Source organism: Dicentrarchus labrax, unplaced genomic scaffold (assembly GCF_905237075.1).
Source record: "Dicentrarchus labrax unplaced genomic scaffold, dlabrax2021, whole genome shotgun sequence".
Lineage (NCBI taxonomy): Eukaryota > Metazoa > Chordata > Actinopteri > Moronidae > Dicentrarchus > Dicentrarchus labrax.
The window spans coordinates 20470604-20487705 of NW_026136724.1; the positions used below are offsets into that span (position 1 = coordinate 20470604).

The 17102-nt window shown below is 42.5% G+C and overlaps 1 protein-coding gene across 1 annotated transcript in view; it reads right to left on the bottom strand.

The window, feature by feature from the left end:
• cand1 (cullin-associated and neddylation-dissociated 1) overlaps nt 1-16657 on the bottom strand; it is a 19078-nt gene extending 2421 nt beyond the window's left edge. The window contains exons 1-25 of the mRNA XM_051391730.1: nt 16340-16657; nt 11618-11693; nt 11362-11429; nt 11095-11249; nt 10781-10904; nt 10267-10354; nt 10001-10169; nt 9791-9896; nt 9570-9715; nt 8680-8831; nt 7688-7828; nt 6539-6680; nt 5936-6144; nt 5674-5842; nt 5474-5563; nt 5080-5233; nt 4752-4989; nt 3679-3867; nt 3437-3580; nt 2497-2632; nt 2225-2401; nt 1447-1542; nt 500-669; nt 183-347; nt 1-60 (exon numbers count right to left, since the gene is read on the bottom strand). The exon at nt 1-60 is cut by the window's left edge and continues 48 nt beyond it. Of these exons, the coding sequence (XP_051247690.1) occupies nt 1-60; nt 183-347; nt 500-669; nt 1447-1542; nt 2225-2401; nt 2497-2632; nt 3437-3580; nt 3679-3867; nt 4752-4989; nt 5080-5233; nt 5474-5563; nt 5674-5842; nt 5936-6144; nt 6539-6680; nt 7688-7828; nt 8680-8831; nt 9570-9715; nt 9791-9896; nt 10001-10169; nt 10267-10354; nt 10781-10904; nt 11095-11249; nt 11362-11429; nt 11618-11693; nt 16340-16407 (3432 nt within the window). The 5' untranslated portion in view covers nt 16408-16657. The remainder of the gene's footprint in view (nt 61-182; nt 348-499; nt 670-1446; nt 1543-2224; nt 2402-2496; nt 2633-3436; nt 3581-3678; nt 3868-4751; nt 4990-5079; nt 5234-5473; nt 5564-5673; nt 5843-5935; nt 6145-6538; nt 6681-7687; nt 7829-8679; nt 8832-9569; nt 9716-9790; nt 9897-10000; nt 10170-10266; nt 10355-10780; nt 10905-11094; nt 11250-11361; nt 11430-11617; nt 11694-16339) is intronic.
• Between the last annotated feature and the right edge of the window lie 445 nt (nt 16658-17102).

The following is a 17102-nucleotide window of genomic DNA, read 5'->3' on the forward strand; positions in this document are numbered from 1 at the left end:
CTGCAGAACCGCGCTGGGACAGAGAGACGACAGCCGGGCGAGCATCAGGAACGTCAGCATCTGAGAAACAACAACAATCGTTCCACTCAGCTCGAGGTTCTCTAAAAGTTCTGCAGACGTTGTTAAATCGGAGAACTACAGGATCTTAACAGAACTTTAAACCTCTGAGAGTAATAACGGACCTTGATGTCGTAGTGGTCCTTGAGTCCGTCCTCTACGTGGTTCAGGAAGGTGAAGATGTCGATCCGGTCCAGGCAGCTGTCCAGCAGAGTGTACATGCACTCGAACGCAGCCTTCCTCAAGTCCAAACCGTCATCCACCGTGTGTTTGAACGGACCCATCTCCACCTACACACACACACACACACACACACACACACACACACACACACACACACACACACACACACACACACACACACACAGTCAAACATCTGTCTGCCTTTAACCCGTCTGTTGATCCGTCTCTATCTGGGTTTATGTGTCTCAGCCTGTCTCACCTCTCGGATCAGCTCCTTCCTGACTTTGGTCTCGTTGTACAGTTGCGGTAGAACCGAGTCCAGCAGCTCTCGGATCAGACTCGGTTTATTGTGGGCCGCGGAGTTAAACGTTACCAAGGCAACGCGACGCACATTCAGGTCGGGGTCCTCCAGCGTCTTCAGGAAGTCACCTGAGAAATAATACGTTTATAAACTAAAATCAGAAGCTGCTCATTTAAAATGGATTAGCATGTTAATGGTGATTCCCATTGTATGTTAGCATCGAGCTAATTGACTAAGCATTAGTTATTTAAATGTATATAGAAAATTAAAAAAAATAAGATAAAAAAAAGGAGAAAGAACAACAATACCTAATTAATTAGTTTAAGTTAATCAATTCATTCATTTCTTTCCCTTTCCTCCTCTTGTTGCAGTCTAAACTAGAAAGTTCACCTAAAAAGATGAGTTGAATAATCAATTAGTCGATTGATAGGCAGCTATTTACATAATTGATTAACTGGTGAGTCAATGTTCAAGAAAAATCTTTGGGATTTGGACAAATCACGACATCTGAAGACATTACTTTTATAAAAAAAAAAACATTTTCTGAAGCAATTTATGGATCAATAATCAACTAATCAATTAATTATCCATTAATCCTGAGTTGTTAAGACCTATTTCACTGAAAGCCACAAATATTAACCAGTCAGGTGATCAAGATCAGCAGGATTCAACCTCCGAGAATCTCTGCACCAAACTTCATTTAAAATTCGCCTCATTTAATCGACATATTTCAGTTTGGAACAAAATGGCGGCCGGACCAACAGGCGGACGCCGCGATCTTTAAAAGCTACGTCACTACAAGCTGACAGCGAGTCGTTGAGGTTGAAGACGTAATCAATAGTTAATGAGGTGTAAAAAGGTGTACACTGTGTTTGTAACCAGAGATCCATAATCGATATTTTTACCTATGCAGTTCTTCAGCAGCGGGTCGATGGGCTGCGGTTGGTCAGAGATGGTGAACTTTACCGCCGTTACCACGGAGCTCCTGGCGTACGACGAACCTACAGAAACACACAGAAACACAGATCAATAATCAATAGATCAATATTACACATCAGTCATCACGTGGCTGCTTCACATCCAGCAGAAATCCATCTCAATGTATTGATTAATTCATAGATTTTAATCTATATATATATGAGATACAGTCGGAGGAGAAAGAAGCAGTTTGATTGGCTGAGAGGAGGAGAGGGGGCGGGGCTAATCATCATGTTCTATGTTCTGATTGGTTGTTTTTATTTCGTCACTAATAAAGTTTCTCTGTACAATTTAACAATCAATATGTCCTTTTAACAGAATATTACAATTATTGATCGATCAGCTCATATATTGGCTTTAAGGTTGATCAGCTGACAAATCAATCTTATTGATTATCTGACAACAGATACTATACACACGTATTTATTGATTATTCATTCATTACCTGATCAAATCAATACACTGAAAATCTGAACTTAATCTTTCTCGATCAATCAAATTACTTTGACAATATAAAGATCAATTAACTGCTTATTTATCAGAATATTGATTACCTAACCGCAGGTATACTTTGAGGTGTGACAATAGGGTTCCTTGGTTATTGATCAGATGATTAATTTCACTGCCTATTGATCAGATGATTAACAGGCATTCTTTGTGGTGGGGCAGCAGGGTTTATTGGTTACTGATCGGAGTATTGATTACCTGACAGCAGGTATCCTTTGAGGCGGGGCAGCAGGGTTTCGGGGTCGATCAGCGTCAGTTTGCCCAAACACTCGGCCACCACGTTCCTGGTTCCTTCCTCCTGACACTCGCAGTGTTTGAGCAGCAGAGACCAAACCGACTCCACGTACGGCTTCAGACCGGACACCGACGCCGAACCTCAACACGGACACACAGATTAAAACCAAAGCAGGCAGAACAGACAGACAGACAGACAGACAGACAGGCAGGCAGACAGACAGAGTTCTTCTTACTGATGATCTCTTTGAGCGAGTGCAGCAGCAGGTACTGTCTCTTGGAGGAGGAGATCTCCTGCAGGACGAAGGGCAGATACTCCGGAAGATTCCCCACCGCAATACTGCCCAACGCATAGGAGGCTGCCGACTTCACCTGAGAGACAGACGGGTAGAGAGAGAGAGACAGACGGGAAGAGAGAGACAGACAGATCAATATCTACTAACACCTTACTGAATTAGACTTTGGTTAACAGCTTGTTGGGATGAAGCTGGAGTCATGAAGACTAGACGACACCTACAGAAGACCGCACACATAAAGACTGTTTCCAGCAGCCTGAAGAGGTTTTTTTCTGTCTTGGCAGTCAGAAAAGAGAACTTATTGATCGACCCGAGTAAATAGAGAGGCTGAGCAATAGCTCGGTAAAGATTACAGTTGGTAGGAAACTCCTCAAAAACAAGAATTCTTGCACTGAACAGAAAACAAAAACAAACATTTAAAAAAGTTTAATGATTTCATTATCAATTAATCTAAAGAGTCCGATCCGTACACAACAAATAACCAATATTTGTTTAATCTAAATTAATCAATTCATTTATTATTAATCCATAAATTGTTTAGTCATTTTATGAACAAACATATTCAGTTTCATCACAGAAGATAAAGAAAAGTAACCAGAGAATATTTCAACATTTTTGCTGTCAGACTGTCAAAATGTTTGCCTTTTCATTTTCTGCAGATCAATTAATTTATTATCTAACTGATGGTTTCAGCTCTACTCGCTAATTTATACTGAAATATGAGCAGAAAGACACAACATCTGGACGACTAACGTGTTAAACATCAGCCTGTTAGCACGCCGACATTTAGCTCAAATCAGTCTCACAGAGCTGTCACATGTTAAAAACTCTTAATGTGGAATCCTAAAAGGCACTTCCTGGTCAGACAGACAGGCGTTACCTCTTCACTGGAGGAGGAGAACGCGTCCAGGATGACGGTCTTGAGCTCTGGTTGGCTGCTCAGGTCCACATGGTGTCCCACCTCGCCCAATGAGAGCAGAGCGAGCAGTCTGATGGAGTCTGTGGAGCGGCTGTTCTTCACGTCCTGTCAGCGCGGGAACAAATAACTTTCTTTAAACCTCCTCCACGATGTGAACCACACATTATCTGCAGGTCAGACAGGCAGACAGACAGGTAGTTTACCTGGATGAACTGTCCGACCACGGCGGGTCCCTCTGTGGGGCAGGCTCGGGTCAGAGCGGCGACGCATTTAGCGATGGAGCAGTAGGCCTGTTTGTGAGGCAGAGCGGCACTCTGGGAGTAAACTGGACCGGTCAGCATCCTCAGCAGGTCCATGTAACCCAGACCGGGAGTCTCTGTAGCCACTAACGCCTGAACACACAGATAAATACCTTCAAATATCAATCCACACATATTTAAGCATTGATTTTTTTATTGAGCATTTTATTTTGTTAGTATTATTTTATTTTGTTAGTATTTTTTGTTAATCATTTTATTTTGTTAATATTTTTATTAAGCATTTTATTTTGTTAGTATTTTTTTGTTAATGATTTTATTTCTAGTATTTTTTATAAAACATTTTATTTTGTTAGTATTATTTTTTTTGTTAGTATTTTTTTTGTAAGCATTTTCTTATTTTGTTAATATTTTTATAAAACATTTTATTTTGTTAATATTTTTATAAAACATTTTATTTTGTTAGTATTATTTTATTTTGTTAGTATTTTTTGTTAATGATTTTATTTCTAGTATTTTTTATAAAACATTTTATTTTGTTAATATTTTTTTTTTGTTAGTATTTTTTATTAAGCAATTTTATTTTGTTAATATTCTTTATTAAGCATTTTATTTTGTTAGTATTATTTTTATTTTGTAAGTATTTTTTATTAAGCATTTAATTTTTTAAATATTTTTATTAAGCATTTTATTTTGTTAGTATTTTTTGTTAATCATTTTATTTTGTTAAAATTTTTATTAAGCATTTTATTTTGTTAGTATTTTTTGTTAATCATTTTATTTTGTTAATTTTTTTGTTAAGCATTTTATTTTGTTAGTATTTTTTATTTTGTCAGTATTTTTTGTTAATGATTTTATTTCTAGTATTTTTTATTAAGCATTTTATTTTGTTAGTATTTTTGATCTATTTTATCCTTATTAAGCTTCTGTGTTTATCGTTCGTTACTCAGCTTTATTATTTCCTGTTACGACACAATAAAAAGTGAATTTAAAAAGTAAATAAAGTGTTCCTGTTCTACCTGGTAGAAGTCCAGCATGGCGGCGAGCGCTCCGCCCTGCAGCAGCGGGGATCGAACCAGCGCGATGAGCTGCTGGAGGATGTTCCCGCTGCTCAGCTGACCCAGCGAGGACGGGTGAGTCACGGCCAGCGTGGACAGGAAGCTGAGCGCCATCTGAGACACGTGCATGTCGCTCTCTGAGATGAGAGGAGGCAGCTCGGCGAGGACCGCGTCCACCATGACGGGAGTCACCGCAGAGCTGAAACGCACACGTTCAGGGAGTGTTACCGACAGGAAGGAGGTGGGAGGAGCTCACGGCTGTGTGGGCGTGGCCCGGCAGGTGTGTTACCTGTAGTTTCTGAGCAGGATGTCCAGAGCGGCGAGCGTGCAGAGCTTCAGAGCTCGCTGGTTCTTGCGGAGGAAGGAGGCGAGGATGGGAACGGCGTCGGGGAGAACCGGCCTCAGATCGATTTTCAGCGGAGAGCCGGCGATCAGCGTCAGAGCTGCCGGAGAGACAACCAATCAGAACCTCAGTCAGGTGGTGACACAATTACAGCTGTGAGTCAGATGGAAATGCATGCTGGGATATGGAGTTCAGAATCAGTGTATAAATGTTATCTGATATGAAAACTGCTATAAAAGGCAGAAAGTAACTCCTGTATTAACGAACTGGTGTCACTGCAGCGGACGGAGCACGCTGTGACGTCCTGTGGCGTTCTCCGGCGGTGGTGGGCGGGGCTTACCTTTCACTGTCGTCAGTCTGGTGATCTCGTTCTTGAGGCGCTCCAAGAAGATCAGCAGCGTTCCAGGAAGTTCGGTAGGCAGCCGGTCACCTACACAACCAGACGGGAACCATTAAACGACAAAACCCGGCGAGGAAAACCAAACAGGAAGCAGCATCACGGCTGACATCACACCCCTGCGACTGACAGACGGTGGTTACCTAGGTTACAGATGATCTGCCCCATACAGGAGATGGCACGCTCTTTGACCTCCTGGTCGATGTCGGCGGCTTTCAGGCGTTTGATTGTACAGGTGAACAGGTCGTTGATGTAGGGGGAGGGGTCGAAGCTGTCTGAGGCCTCTGATTGGTTGTCCAGAGGTCGGATCACCTGCGAGGAGAGAAACCGTAAGAATCAACTCGTCATGCGACGCCAGAGGTCGGAGAGGTTAACGGCGAGGCGGCGGGTTGCCCCGACTCCCACCTTGACGAGCTGCTGCGTGACGAGCAGAGCCTCGGAGGTGATCTTGTAAAAGGGGTCTCCGACGCACGCCACCACGGGCGGGACGAGGGCGGGGACGTGGGCGTGGAAGGCGTGAGCGGGGTGCGTGACCATGATGACGTGGAGACAGGCCAAGGCGTCGATTTTGAGGTTGGAGCTGCTCGACTTATCGTTGAGAGAGAAGATGATACCTGAAGAACACAGATATTAATAATGAGACTGGTGGTTAAGGTGGAACTGCTTTATTCAGTGTGTTTAAGGTGGAACTGCTTTATTCAGTGTGTTTAGTGGTTTTAATCAGCGGGTCTGTTTGTGTTGGAGAGGAGGAGACCTCTGTGGATCATTGGGCTCCCGGTAGAAACCTCCTGAACCATGAACACTGAAGGAATCCTAACCGGGAGAAGCTGACTGCAATGACGCCAATGGTGGTGAAGACAACAACTCTAGACAAACTTCTGTCACTTAAATTAAACTTAGCTGGAGCTGAGAGCCACAGACAGAGTAGGGAAGCAGCAGGAGTAATAACAGGAGTAATAACAGGAGTAATAACAGGAGTAATAACAGTAATAGGTGGTGTAGTATCACCTGGTATTAGTACTGGGATGTGCTGAGTCAGGGCTCCGGGGAGGACGTTCACCAGCTCAGTCAACATGTTGAAACAACACTGACGGGTTTTGACACTTTTCTCCTTCAGCTGCTTGTGAAGAGCTTTGACTATCATGGGAACCTGCAGGGGGCGAGAGACATTAACAGAGAGAGAGAGAGAGAGCGTGAGAGAAATAAAAAGACCACCACAACTGCTTCCTGTTTTCTGTGGTCGGCGGTGCAGGATGCTGAGGGTTTCCTGTTAGTGACTACAGAATGAAACCAGATTAAAGCTCCAACAGAGACATCTGCTGCACGAACACAAAACTGCAACCACTGAGGATTATTTATGGATCATTACAGTATTTGAGCCAACTCATAAAATATGACTTAAGGCTGTAACTATTATTTTAAATTCATTGTTTGGTCTATAAGGCATCAAAATAGTTCAATCTAATCTTCCCAAATCAAAGTAGAGATGTTTAAATGTCCAAAATCCAAAAATATTCAGTTTACTGTCACACAAAAGAGAGAAAATCTGCAAATATTCACACTCACGAAGCAACTATCAGGGATTTTTGTCATTGAAGTTGTTGATTAATAAACATATTGTTTCAGCTCTCTAATAAAGAAACATCTTCCAGCACATAAAGTGATGCATTTTACTAACAATTTTAATTATTAATTACTTTCCATTAATCATTTAGATTATAATATGTTTTAAATTACTAAAAACTGTCCATTACATGTCCTAAAAGTTTAACGTGAGCAACAGTAAAGAAAACAAAGATATTTAATTTACGATGACAGAAAACAAAGAGAAACAGCTGGAAACAAATCAAAGTTAAGTTATATTTATTAAATAGTAATTGTATGTGTTTTTAATACATTTACTAAGCACACTGACTCTATATGTGATCTGAGTCGGTTTAATGTCGACCAAATCTCAAAATTTTACTCTTTAATTTAATAAACAAGGAGTGTTTGTCAGTTGTTTTGTTTACAATTCTTATTCTCTCTCTTTAGAAGGATGAAAACTGGTTGTTTTATATGCATAAGGGAACAGTATCAGGAACATCCAACAGACGTCCTCTAATAATAACTCATCCTGCCTCGTGAACACAAACAGATCCTGATTCATCAGGTTACCTGGCTCTGCAGCATGGTTAGTGGCGTCTCTCCCTGCTCCATGGCGTCTGGATCAGCCAACCAGCTCTGAGCCGGTCTGGTCTGTTTAAGCAGCGACAGGTAGGCATGGAAAACATCCGCCTTCACGTTCTCCTCCCTCTCCTGCAGACAGACGGGAAGGTCCGGGGAGATTAACGAGTATGGATTACATACATCGGGTCAATAGGCTGGGATTAGTAAGGATAGGGATTATCTTTGTTAGCCATTTATTGCAATCAACAGCAGTCGGATTAGTCCGATCAATAGGTAGAATTCACTTTAACCAAGAGGTGGAGATTAGAGTCCGATCCGTACACAACAAATAACCAATATTTGTTTTAAACCAACATAAAATATGGGTTGTTTAGAGATCTTAGAGAGCAAAGGTTGAAAGAGAAACGTCTCTAATTACTGATTAAACGTCTGTTCTAGTCACACAGTCGCCTACACGCTGGAACAAACTCACAATATCTTTTACACAAAGAAAGGAATATACTTTTAACATTTGCAGAATTTACAAGACGAGGAAAATAATTAAGAATCTGTCAGACGGCTTTTCACAAAGTTTATAAAGTTTGATCTAAATCAAGAACTCACTAAACTTGGTGATTTTTTAAAGGGAGTCTGGTGCTGACTCACATAATTACTCACGCTCAGGTTTCTCATTGATCTCAATGAGGAGATCGAAAATTAGAAATACCAGGCATAATTGCAAAAGCAAGATGGGATTGTTTATTATCTGGATCCAGATATAGATCACTGTAATATCAGGAGGAAATGGGTTCGTTTCATTGATCTAAAACCAATCAGCTGATAAAGCCTGGTCATATTCCTCCAGCTACAGCGAGGATACTTTAGGATCCTCCTGCGGTTGACGCCGTCAGAGCGAGTTAACCATCAGGTCTCAGTGACGAGGAGATGAAGCGTCACAGTGAGGAGGTGAGGAAGAGCAGCGAAGCGACAGCTGACCGTACCTTGAAGCGACAGACGAGTGCAGGAGAGACGGAGCGATAAAACTCTGGCAGCATCTCGTGACGAGTTGAGACGACGGCGTCCAAACACTTGGCGGCCGCCCGGCGGACCTTCCAGCTCATGTCGTCGTCGTCACTGTACTCATCGTCGCTGCCTGGACAGACACAAAGAGCGGCTGCTGTTAGCCACACTGCTGCCATCGGGGGTTAAAGTTAAATTGGAGCCTGTGAAGAGTTTCGACTGTATTCTTCTGTATTTATGCTAAACTAACATCAACCAACACACTGAGAATGAGCCAGTTATCTTCATCAATAACTTCTCCAACTAGCTAATTAATAACCTGAAGACGTCGATGCCTGACTCTGAGTAACTGTTGACCTTATCCATCGTATCGATCAGTCCATCAGGATTTGTTTCAGTGAAGTTGGAAGTTATTTATTCTGAGTTTTGAAGTGTTGATGTTGAACTAAATAAAGTCTCTTTGAAGACACATTCAGAATCATTACTGCTGTTTCTGTTAGCGTTTAACAGGCAGCTGATAAAATATAGATATTTAAATAAACTAATATCATAAACGTGTGACGACTAGTAAAATCTTTAGTATCTTTAATATCTCGCGTTTAAAGCTGTTTCATCGGGTTATACATGTTGTCCTGATAAGTGACTAGAAGAAGCTTCTTTCTCTCTAAAACTGTAACTCTGGGTTTCTCGTGTACCCCTAGGGGGACTTTGGAGTACTGCAGGGGCACCTGAGATGGTTAAAAAGAATATAATGACACTATATGTTCCATCAGTCACATCGTATATTCAATATTCATATTTTAAATGTTTCAACTGAAGGAACGACAGTTACCTACAGTTCGATAACTTATACTGACTTATAATTCAGTACCTTGGTAGTCTTCATCGTTCTGCTCAGCGTCCATGGCGTTGTCGTCCTCGTCCTCATCGTCAAAGTTGTAGTTGGGGTCGTAGGTCAAGTAGCGCAGGCAGATTGAGATGACCGTGGGGACGTGGGGGTAAACTTCTTTAGGACACCTGGAACGACAGTGTGAAAGTGAAGCGAGAGCAACAACAGCGGCGATACGTCGGCGGGGTCGATGTGTGAATTACCTCCTGACGAAGGACTCGAAGGCCTGGATGCAGTACTCTCTGAGCTCGTCGTCGTCAACGTTACAAAACTTCACCACCAGAGGAATGATCTTCTCCAGATACTCTCCTGAACACACAGCGAGGACAGTTTGTTCATTTCTGAGTCGGCTGCTCAAAAGCATTTTAAAAAACCCACAATGACACTTTTATTTTGGCGGCGGTCTGTCTCACCGATCCTGTGTCCGGCCTGTCTGCTGATGGCGGCCGTGCACTGTATGTAGGTTCTGGTGGTCGACATGTTGTCGTTCCTCCCCAGCTCCGTCAGAAGGTGCTCGATCAAATCGATGAAGACCAGATTCCCGCAGGACATAACCAAGTGACCCAGAGCCATGATGGTCCTCTGAAACAGTCAGGTTATAACGACACAACAGCCAGTCAGTGGATACAGGACCAATGTACACCGGCTCCTTAATGAACGTATGAAAGGTCGGACGCACCTTTCTGACAGCCAGTCTGGGGGAGGTGAGCTGAGGAAGGAGACAGCTGAGGATGGAGGGATGGAAGTTCACCAACAGACCTCCTTGTCTGCAGAGAGACAGACAGGCAGACAGTTAACTGTTTATTTTATTCCACACAAGATTACAGCCAGCCTTTCTAATGCCGTGCAGTCAGATAGCACCAGGAACGCAGCACAAAAGGCTTTTAATATCTGCTCCGATGTTCACATTCTCACATTGTTATTACGTAGTAGAGAGTGGAAGGAAGCTCCGGTTTCCCAGCGTACGTTTGAATCTCAGATTGTAGAGAAACGTACAAGAGAAAACCTCTTTCTACATTAAAGTCAGTAAAGTCGAGGTTGGATGTTTTGGGGGACATAAACACATCTTTGAGAGCACTAATAGAAGCTGTTCAGCACATATCCTGATGACGTTGTTTGCTGGGATAGTATAAATGAGAGTTATGTATTCACGGTTTACACAGACGAGATGGGCAGGTAGACAGGTAGCGTACCTGCAGAGCATGTCAGCCATGATGTCGAGCGCCTCCAGCTGGACAGACACGTCTTCCTGTTTGGCGATGGCACTCGTCAGGCGACCCGTTATCTTCTTACAAACGCTTGCAGCTAGAGCAGAGCCTGAGACACACAGACGGGGAGACAGTTAGACAGCAGCGTCACACAGGGCGGCAGCATCGGTAAAGTACGAGTAATAAGACTGTAATGGAATCAGTGCAACTTATTACACTTGTATGGGCAGTAAAACATCAATACCACTAGAGACGGGTGGTATTAGTAGTAGTTGTCATAGTATTGGTTGTGTTTTTACCACTGGAGGCGGGCGGTAACTCTCCGATCACAGTTTTGAGTCCGATGGAGGAAATGTCTCTGAGTTGCTCTTTGTCCGACAGCATGTTGGTGCACAGAGTGTCCACGATCGTCTCCACCTGGTACTCCTTCACCTTACTGACGAGGGGCCCCAGGCTGGAGGAACAAACGCACCCCACAGTTAAACACACACACACACACACACACACACACACACACACACAGTACAATAACTCGACCAAAGAGGAGTAAAGAACGGTGTTTTTACCATTTGACGGCCAGATTCTGAACTTCTCCGTTCTTGTCTTCCAACAGTTTGAGAATCATCCTCACCACCTGCCAATCAATCAATCAATCAATCAATCAATCAATCAATCATCAACACAGATTATTTTCAGGATATTTGGTCATTTTAATCAATTTCCAGGTGTTTCCATGACTGGAGAAGTAGTCTGGACGAGTGAGCTCGATACCAACAGCTATAAACTAGACTCGAACTCGTTGGTGAAGCAGCGCAGACGCACCTTCCTCTCGCTGTCGTCGTCCAGTTTGATTGAATCTTTTTGTAGCTCCGTCATCAGGTCGTTAGTGGCCATAAACCTGGAGACAAAAACAGGAAGAAATCGTTTGTTAATGAAGCAGAAAAATCTGCTGAACAGTAGGATAACTCTATTTTTGTCTTTTTTTAATACGACAGCTGAAGAACGACAGGAGCTGAACCCCGGCGGCCGGGCGAACGCTCCACCAGGTGAGCTAGATTTTAAATCACAACCAAATATCAGAGGGAAAAACATATAATCAATACGATCCATTAGGCTAAAGGACATAAATTATAACTGATATTTGAGCGACGTGTCCATAAAGAGACACAGATGAGCAGCATGTGTCACATTCACAGTACAGTAAAAAGTATATTATAACATATTTTATTGATTCGTTTTAATTAAAGACATTGACAATAAATTAATTTACATCTTTTCAATAAAAAAAGAAACTAAACTTTTGTACACAGCTGTAACCAGAACATGAAACTTAATCTCGAGGAACAGCTGAGGGCGATTTATTTCATTGTCAACGCTGCTGAACAATCACAAAAAGCTGCTTAAACTTCTGTGTGAACAACGTTTGAAGAAAAAAAGAAGCAGTTTCGGTTCCCGAGCTTTTTCACACCTCATCAAAATACTGTTGAACTTGCAATACGGTAAAAACCAAATCAGCTGCAGCTGTTTGATAAAGGCAAAATGTGCCACAGCAGCGTTATTATAAAGCTGATGCTTTGTACATCATCAGGATTTATAATAGTTATTATTCACGTTTTAATTAGAATCTGTAAGAATAATCACAATAGGATGTTTCTTCTATATTGTGCAGCTTTATTGTTCATTCACAGTTGGATCATGATGGTTTTTAGTTGTTTATTAGAGGGGGAAAAGGACGGTATCTGTATGGAGCCATCCTTCATGTAAACCTGATCCACTTCTCCAAGGATTAATAATCCGACTGTCACGTGGCTGCTGATATAAACTGTAAAGACTCAGTTTAATATTAATGGAGGGTTTTAAATGCTGTAGCTTCTCCAAAAAGCAAACGTATGTGTGTGTTTGTCGGGCGGTTGAACGTCTTCAGCGAACCACAGTGTAAAGAAAACAGTAACCAGACAGCGACAGCAACCATATTAAATGTCTTGTAGAGGAATTCAGTTTCCTCTGATCACATGTGGGAAACTGAAATATATCAGATAGAAATAAAACAAACTGTCCATGTTCTGAGGTCTTCTGTGCACGGTTGGATTTAAATAAAAAGGTTATCTGAAGTGAATCAGTAGTTTATGGTCACGTTAATTAATGCAACCACACAGCGTCTGCTCAGCCTCAACCTTTACTCTCTCTGGCGGAGCGTCCTGGCCGGAGCCCGAGCCCGAGGTCGGGGATAAAAAGGGATCAACATTTACGTTATTAGCTTTTAGTGAAATGTGTTTAAACCAAAATACTGAGCCAACACAGCTATAAACAGGGACAAAGGGGGTAAAACAGGACTCTCTCTTCTATCTGGAGCTCCACACTAACACCATTCGTCCACGATGACACACGAGCTGTTTTGCATCACTTTTTCCGGGGTGACGATGATGTTATTAACTTCTTTACAGGGACGGATCCGCTTTATAACACAGAGTTATATCTGCCGAGGCCGTGTCCGATCCAATGTGTGAGTGTTTCCCTCCACGGTTGAATTAGAGAAAGTAATTCGGATGTCTGACAGCTGAAAATATGGTGCGAGTTCAGTGGCAGGGTGTAAGTGTAATTAACTCTCCTGCGGAGTATCTGCTGATGTCGTATTACAGCGCTCAGATGAGGACTGAAATGACTCTTCTGAGCGGCTCTTGTTCGGGGGGGTCAGCGGCAGTTGTTACAACGACAGGAGCCGATACTGACGGGTCTCACAATTTCACGGCTTTGTGGTACTGAGCGAGCGAGCGGCTGTCGGGAGTGATGAAACTGATTAGTTTTGCTGCCAAATTTGGTTGCGATCGTCCCCGAGAAGATCACAGACGAGGGCGGTTCGCTCCGACTCGTATCTGTTAAACACGAACGGGACGAAATGGTTTGATCCCAGTGTCCTTTGCGTTGTATTCTTAATATATTTCTACATTCACACGAGTCCTACGAGCGTAGACTCACAGATCAAATCCAGGCAAAGAAAAACTGTTTAAAGAACAATTATTATCAATATTAATATAAAACACAAGCTGATGAATGTAGGGCCTGGTTCATCTGGTGATTAATCGTCAGCTCTGACTCAAAAAATGTTTTCTTTTGTTCGACCAACAGTCCAAAACAACTAAATCTTCCCATTAATAATCACAAAACACAGAGAAAAACAGCAAATCTTCACATCTGAGGAGCTGGAATCAGACAACGTTTGGAATTTATTCTTAATAAATGGATTAAAAGGATTAAAAGGATTGTAGGAAATGTTTAAAAAGCGTACGCAGTCGGCCTATATCTCAGCATTTCATTCATTTCTGTGACTCTTTATTATTTAAAGATATAAACACAAACTATATTCACAGAGCTAACAGAACAATGTTGTGGAGCTCCATACAGTCACACACAACGTGCCTCCATTATTTTCCAAATCACGGATCAATGCACTGTATTGATACCTTTATATTAACTGCTGGTCTTCTACTTTCACGCGAGCTGTTTTCAGTTTGATTTGCACCTTCCAGGCAGCCGCTGGTTTCAGTTATTTAACATAAATCAACATGTAGAGACTTGAACGCTGCTGCAGACAGATAGAGTTACTCCAACCTATAAAGCCGGTTTCTAATCAATGACAGCAGATAGACAGTGAGAGGGAGCGGTGCACGAATCAAACACACAACACGAGACAGAAACTCTAGAAGAAGAACTAGTTTTTAATGTCACTGTGTTCCCAGACCTCTGCCATCTGTTATTACTACTTTATTGATTGAGCTGATCATTATTTTCTTGATGTAAATCGACTGATCCTTCCTGATGTCTTCAGATTTTCTTCCAACCGAGCGTCTGAAACATGAAGATGATCAATTTATGATCCCATCAGACAAAATAAAGCCAGTAAATCTTCACATTAGAGGCAACGTTGCCTGAAAAATGACCTAAAAACACGACAAATGTATTACCAATTAACCTTTAAGCTCCAGCTGTTGTAATAAAGCAGAATTATCCTTTAAACTGCGTCTCCTAACTTTAGGAGCGACTGTGTCCGGGGTTAATGGTTCAAGTCTTTACCAATACTCTGCAGGTCAGGACGTTTATTAACCCTCCTCAGTCCGCCGATCACCTCCGATACGTATCAATAAAACCAAAATACAGCAACGTCACTGTTTGCTGTGAACCTTAAACGACTCAATGCAACAGCACCGCCTCAAAACACCTTCGTCTAACTCCGTCCCCCTTCAACACGGAGACACAAACGCTCCAAACTGTGGCCAGACGACGACGGAAACATGGGCTTCAATCCGAGGAAGGTCAGGGTTCCCGCTCTTTTTAACACATTCATCCATTTCCAGGACCTTTCCAGGACCTTTCCAGGACCTTTCCAGTCCCATAATCCCCTGGGAGGCCTCCAGCGTTGATGGGACGCTCTGCATTAGCTCGCCGTGGTGGAGCCAGCTGATAACGATCGATTAACAGGCGTTCATTCGATCAGCCGCAGCAGCTGGTGAACGTTTCCATACTTCTTCTTCTTAATCAATAAGTCAACACATTTCCAGGTTTTCCAGGTTTTCCAGGATGCGTAGGAGCCCTGCACGTAATCCGACGCTTCCTAACCGACTTTAATCCACATTACAAACTAATCAGGGAATCAATAAGGAATCAATAATACAGACAATATGAGTTACTGCAGGGACATCCATCTGATGATTGATTACTCCGGTAATCAATGGATCTATCAAATGTCAATGACATTGATTCTGTCTGATCACCAACGACAGCAGTGATATTAAACTGAAGAAGAAGTTATTGATGACTGAACCCGATCAATGGATCCATTCAGCTGGAGGATCAATAACTCTCCATTATTGCTCTTATTATTATTTATTATTATTATTTATCATCGTCCAACAACAGACCATGACGTGACGTTTTCCACACAAACAAACAAACAAACAAACAAACAAACACATTTACAGGTTTGTTTGTTTGTGTTGATCAGACTGATCGATTACCCCCTCACACACACACACACTGATCAGCAGTGACGGTCTCCAGTGTTTACATGTTGTTATTGTTCACACACACACACACACACACACACACACACACACACAATCAACTGTTTGCAGGAATTAGCCGACGTGCTAACTTCAGAAAGAGCTAGCTGACATCACGCTAGCAGACAAGCTAACAGGCGGTGGTTAGCTCCTGGTGGGGGGGGGCGGAGGGAGCGGGGGGGGGGCAGCAGCTCACAGAACAGCTACTAGTTAACCCCCCCCCTCCCCTCCCCCCTCCGCTCTGTCAAATCAAAACGCTAACTAGCACTAGCGAGCTAACTAGCAGTGTGACGATGATCAGACAGGTGGCAGAGCTAGCAGCTAGCGGCTAACAGCGGCTAACGGCGGCTAACAGCTAGCGGCCCGCCGTTAGCCGCCGTTAGCCGCCGTTAGCCGCTGTCACACGTGCAGAAGGAGCCGTTGGAGCGTTGTACCGTCAGCTGGGGGGTGAGGTGAGGTGAGGGGGTGAGGGGGGGGGCGGTGTTACCTGAAGTCCTTGTCGCTGGAGGTCATCTTCTCCAGCAGGTTGGAGATGTGGTACGAGGCGCTCGCCATGTCGCTGTTAGCTGTTAGCTGTTAGCCTCCTGCTAGCAGACTGCGCTCGGTGTGTCTGTCTGTGTCTCCGGCTGTCTGTCTGTCGGCCCTGTCTGTCTGCCCTGTCTGTCCGGAGCTCGGGGGGTGCACTGTGTGTCTGTGGTTGTCTGTCTCTCTTCCTACAGCGACTGTCGCATCCCCGGGGCGCGGAGTTCGGTTTGTTTGAATGGAGCTCCCGTTCTGTGTCTGCAGAGGGGCGGGGTTAGCGGGGAGGGACGCGGCGGGCGGGGTCAAAGGTCAGAGTGTGAGCAGGCTTTTTTTTCTCACGGTGACACAGAGCTAATCGATAACATGCATTAATTTATTCAATGTAACTGTGATATAACATTTATGATGCATTTTATTTTAATTATAATAATATTTTTACTGTAAATGTCTTTTTTATATGAGTCTAATAATTTATAACTAATATATACATATATACTAATAATCTAATAATCTAATAATCTAATAATTTATAACTAATATATACATATATACATATATACTAATAATCTAATAATCTAATAACTTATATATACATATATACATATATACTAATAATCTAATAATCTAATAACTTATAACTAATATATACATATATACATATATACTAATAATCTAATAATCTAATAATCTAATAATTTATAACTAATATATACATATATACTAATAAT